At 36.9% G+C, this 4,475-nt stretch overlaps 1 protein-coding gene across 1 annotated transcript; it reads left to right on the top strand.

The window, feature by feature from the left end:
* The first annotated feature begins 1,227 nt into the window (after positions 1-1,227).
* LOC104426349 (macrophage migration inhibitory factor homolog) lies at positions 1,228-2,867 on the top strand. Its single transcript, XM_010039364.3, has 2 exons — positions 1,228-1,421; positions 2,465-2,867. The coding sequence occupies exons 1-2, from the start codon at positions 1,311-1,313 to the stop codon at positions 2,690-2,692; spliced, it is 339 nt and encodes a 112-aa protein (XP_010037666.1). The 5' UTR covers positions 1,228-1,310; the 3' UTR covers positions 2,693-2,867.
* The last annotated feature ends 1,608 nt before the right edge of the window (positions 2,868-4,475 follow it).

Consider the following 4,475-nt stretch of genomic DNA (forward strand, 5'->3'; position numbering starts at 1 on the left):
GATATGCTAGTGACAAATTTTTCCAAAATAGTACACTTCTGACAAGTTTACCTTTAGTTAATTTACGTTAAATTACTAGGTTAAATGACATGTAACAATTGACGTGTGTACTAGTTTGGGAGTTTTATCCTCTATTTATCACGTGTGTATTGGTTTGTAATTTTTGTTGTATTAATTTAATTTAACAGAAACTAACGAAGGGTAAATTTGTTACAAATGTACCACAGTTTGAGATTTTGTGATTGAAAAATTAGTTTGAGACAAATTTGTCATATGTGTACTAGTTTGAATTTTATAGGTCATTAGTTTATAATAAATTTGTCATAATTATACAGTTTGAAAGTTTTCGTGGTGTTAACCCTATAATGAAAGAAGTTCCAATATTAAAATGTCGATTACTCATCTAGCATAAATTTAGTATGTTGTCATAATATTCTAAATTTAGTTATCTAACAATTGCTAGGAAATGACTCACTATTCTTTTTATAAAAAAAAAAAAAAAAACAAATGGGGTGAAGAATAAATATATAGTGCTTAGATTGTCCTAGTAGATATGTGGCATGTAGATAATCACTGAACGGACTAAGGAAAAAAAGAGTCGGGATCTAATCATCTACATGTTTATACCTCGCAAGTTCTTGCAAGCTAAGATTGTTTGTCTCTTGAAAATTTGTATTAGGAATGAACCAACCATGGCTAGTCTACTAGCTGAACTCTCAATAAAGCTCCGGTGAAATGTTCATTTTGTCTCCGAGTTACTCGGCATAATCGGTGATTAGAAAGCAATAGGTTGACGATCCAGTCACTACTATCACAACGAGGTGTTGGAGTTTCAAAGATTCATCCTCATAAAACCAAGCCTTGGAGTAGTACTTCATGCAACTAATTAGCACCATCACGAATCAGCTAGACTTGCGATCCGTCATATCACTTTAAGAATTCATTTTACATGTATTGTTTTGTTTGGATAAGTGCGAGCACATGCTTTGTACTTTCTCCTCCTGCGGTCTGCTTGCGAGACCACCAACCTTATGGCTCTGTCTCTAATCATTTCCTTCACGGGATGTCCCATGGACACGCGATCATTCAAAGTGGACTTTCATGGTGACGCACTATTCATCGCCCTCTCCACTATTCATCGTCCTCTCGCAATCACGACGTTTTGAATTTTAGCGCACGCGCTACCCTTATCAGAGACATGGTTTCTGGGAGCTCCGGACAGAACTATAAAAGAAAACCTCCGGACGGAGCCAAGCATATCTCCGCCGCCAAAGAAGAAGCAAAGCCACAAGAGATCGGAGGGAGAGAAGATGCCTTGCCTTTACATCTCCACCAACGTGTGCCTCGACGGGGTAGACACCAACCCTCTCGTCGCGGAAGCCACCAACGCTTGCGCTTCAATCATAGGCAAACCCGAAAATGTATGTTCTCTCTACTTTACACTGTATGCTGTCACTATCAGTGCAATGAAAAATGTTTTGCAAGCGGCTCATCCATTATATTAAGGGGTTGTAACTACTCGCACTTTCGTTGAACTCCAAATCAATGGTGGGTGAAACGCCTGTGAAATTTTATGCTTACGTTGGTGGTGTCTCCTTCATCTTTGGCACTGACAAATTACTACTGGGTGTTTCACTTTTGACTATTGTTATAAAGATAAGCAATGCTAAGTACACCAAATCTGATCTGCAAAAATCATTATACTAATTGATTTGTTGAATTGAAAGCGGGTGTCTAAATACATCATCATATCATGTCAAACACCCAGTAGTAATTTGTCACGTATCTTAACATATCGATTTTATCTAGTGTTGCAGCAAAGCCCGGCAATGACCTAATTATGCAGATGTATTCAGCAAATTGGTGTTGAAAATGACTTGTTCAAATATCCACTTGCGTCAATTATCTCACTTGGAAAGCTAATTTTGTAGATCAATATTTAAGGGCCCACATGACGAAATTTTTGTTTTTCTATTTCTTTGTTTTTTTGTTCATTGTAACAGGTTCGAAATAAAAATCCATTTAATTACACAATTTCATTTTTCTATTTCTGGAATAGATTTTTATTCCAAAAATAGTTTGGAGCAGAAATCAGAAACTAAAATTTTTAGCTTTTCTATTTCTGAAACAAAAGTAATAAATAAAAACTCTTATTATCATTCACTCTTATCATCACCCGCCGCCCAACCGCTGCCCATAGAAATAGAAATTTTATTCTGTTATTAAACAATTTTCCATTCCAAAAACAAAAATTTTGAGTGGTTATCAAACACGTCTCTTTACTCAGAAACTCATCCAGAGAATATAAATTAAGGAATCAATTTCTGGCTAGAAATTGATTTCTGTTTTAGAAATTTTGTCATAGGCGCCCTAAGTATACCTAGAATTGTTCTCTGTATGTTTTTTTTTCATTATTTAGGGATATAAATCATTGCTTAAAGTTTTGACTGCATGCATGCTGTAGTACATAATGGTGATACTCAAGGGATCGTTGGACATTACGCTCGCGGGCAACAAAGAACCAGCTGCATACAGTGAAATCGTATCCATTGGGGGCATAAACTCCCAAGTGAAGAAGAGGCTGATCGATTCAGTCGCCAGCATCCTCCAGACCAATCTATCCATTCCAAGGACTCGCTTCTTCCTCAAAGTCTACGACACCACAGCGGGACGTGTTCCTTCCAAGCTGTGAAATCTTGTAAGGAAATTGCAGCCACATGTATCACTTGGATCGTGCATTATGTCGGAATTATCAAGACTGGTAGAGATGCACTAAGCTCTTGATGAAGGAGCATTAACTATTGGGGCACCACTCTCCTCATTTGTCACAAACCCAAATAAGAAGTGCTGAGTTGTGTTCATCTTCATCTCTGCATTTGAAGTTTTATCGTTATTAGTCAATCAAATTAATGAGGTCTACCATATGATGATTTAGTTTAATGTTATGGAAATGTGATAGGGATATGTATCTTGAGAATATTAAACTATAACTCCGTCCTACATAAGCACTTGATTTTAATAGCACGGAGAGGGACTCGATGAAACCCTAGATAGGGTTTCAAGTGGGCTTTCTCAGGCTTCCAATTTTAAAACCCTTTTTAAGCTAATACAAGATCGGATAATGGCACCACGATAAGTCAACCCAATTTGACTCCTCTTCCTAAGTGGAATCAAAGTCGGAGATTCCCTTTAGTAGGCGTACTAAAAGAAGAGAGTATTAGAACATATGTCCCAAGCATGAATTTGTAAATAAAAGCTAATCCAAATCGAAGTTTGTGGAAGTCTGGTCCACATCGGTGGACATTGAGATATGCTTTGAAAATGGGCTTGACGTCCAACTTTTTCAGACGTCCAATTTTAATACCCTTTTCGAGCCTGTGACTAGGGTTGGGATGCTCGGCCTGCAATATTCGGTCTGGGCTACTTTTACAGGACTTAGCCTACCGCACCTTTTACACCCTAGCTAAAGCATTTCGGACATTATGATTTTGTCTTGTGTATCCATGAAAATTCTGTTGATTTTATCTCGTTTGTCACTGACAGTTTACCGTTTGATAGATGGTTGTTGGATTCTTGTGGTTTTTCTTTGAATAATACAAAATTGATCGTTGGATCGAGCACTTTTGTTACTATATGTAGATTTGATTGTTAGTGTTCTTCAAGAAAGCCTTGATTCATGGTAGGTGCTTGAAGAAGAATTAAAAAAAAAAAAAAGTTGCAAGCATTTAATGAAGAAGAAATTGACATGCAAGATTATGGTGGGCTGTATGAACTCAAGAATGAAAATCTCATCGCTAGCAGATGCGTAGAAAAGAAAGAAGATAGAAGGAAACTTCGTGGATACTTGGAAATATTTTCTCTCCATTAAATGCTACGTTTGTCTTGGAGCAAATAGTCATACGGTGCAACAGTTTTTGAATAGTACAACTTTAGCTATAAATAAAGCATTTGTGATGCATCGTAAGTAAACCACAAAAAGCAGAGTCAGCTTAAAAAGTAGAGAGTTGTGGTATGCATAAGAAAGTTCTCTGCCCGGTCTTTATTTGAGCTCTTGTTCCAAATTTACAAAGTTATCATTATTCTTTTGGTTTCAATATTTGGTGTTAGAGCTTGAAATAACATCCATCAAATTCATTCAATTGCAACTTCCAAAATTTACTAAAAGAATTTCATCGATCGGTCTGTCCAGATGAAGATTTCTGCAAATCAAAAGATTTATGAGAAGAGAACATGATGGAAAAATGCTACACCAAAGTGGCCGATATTGAAGCAATCGGAACTTTAAGAAATGGGGGAAAAGATTCTTCGGTGAAATTCCAAAATAATGATCATAATGCATTGTATGTGATTTTTCAAACTGTAGAGGAAATAACATTTCAAAAAAAAAAAGAATTACCCACCCCGCGATAGACGAGATGGTTCTCGCCTCGCCCCTCGACCAGCAGGGAAGGGATTCGAAACTTCTTGTCTCCATT

Source organism: Eucalyptus grandis, chromosome 11, assembly GCF_016545825.1.
Source record: "Eucalyptus grandis isolate ANBG69807.140 chromosome 11, ASM1654582v1, whole genome shotgun sequence".
NCBI lineage: Eukaryota > Viridiplantae > Streptophyta > Magnoliopsida > Myrtales > Myrtaceae > Eucalyptus > Eucalyptus grandis.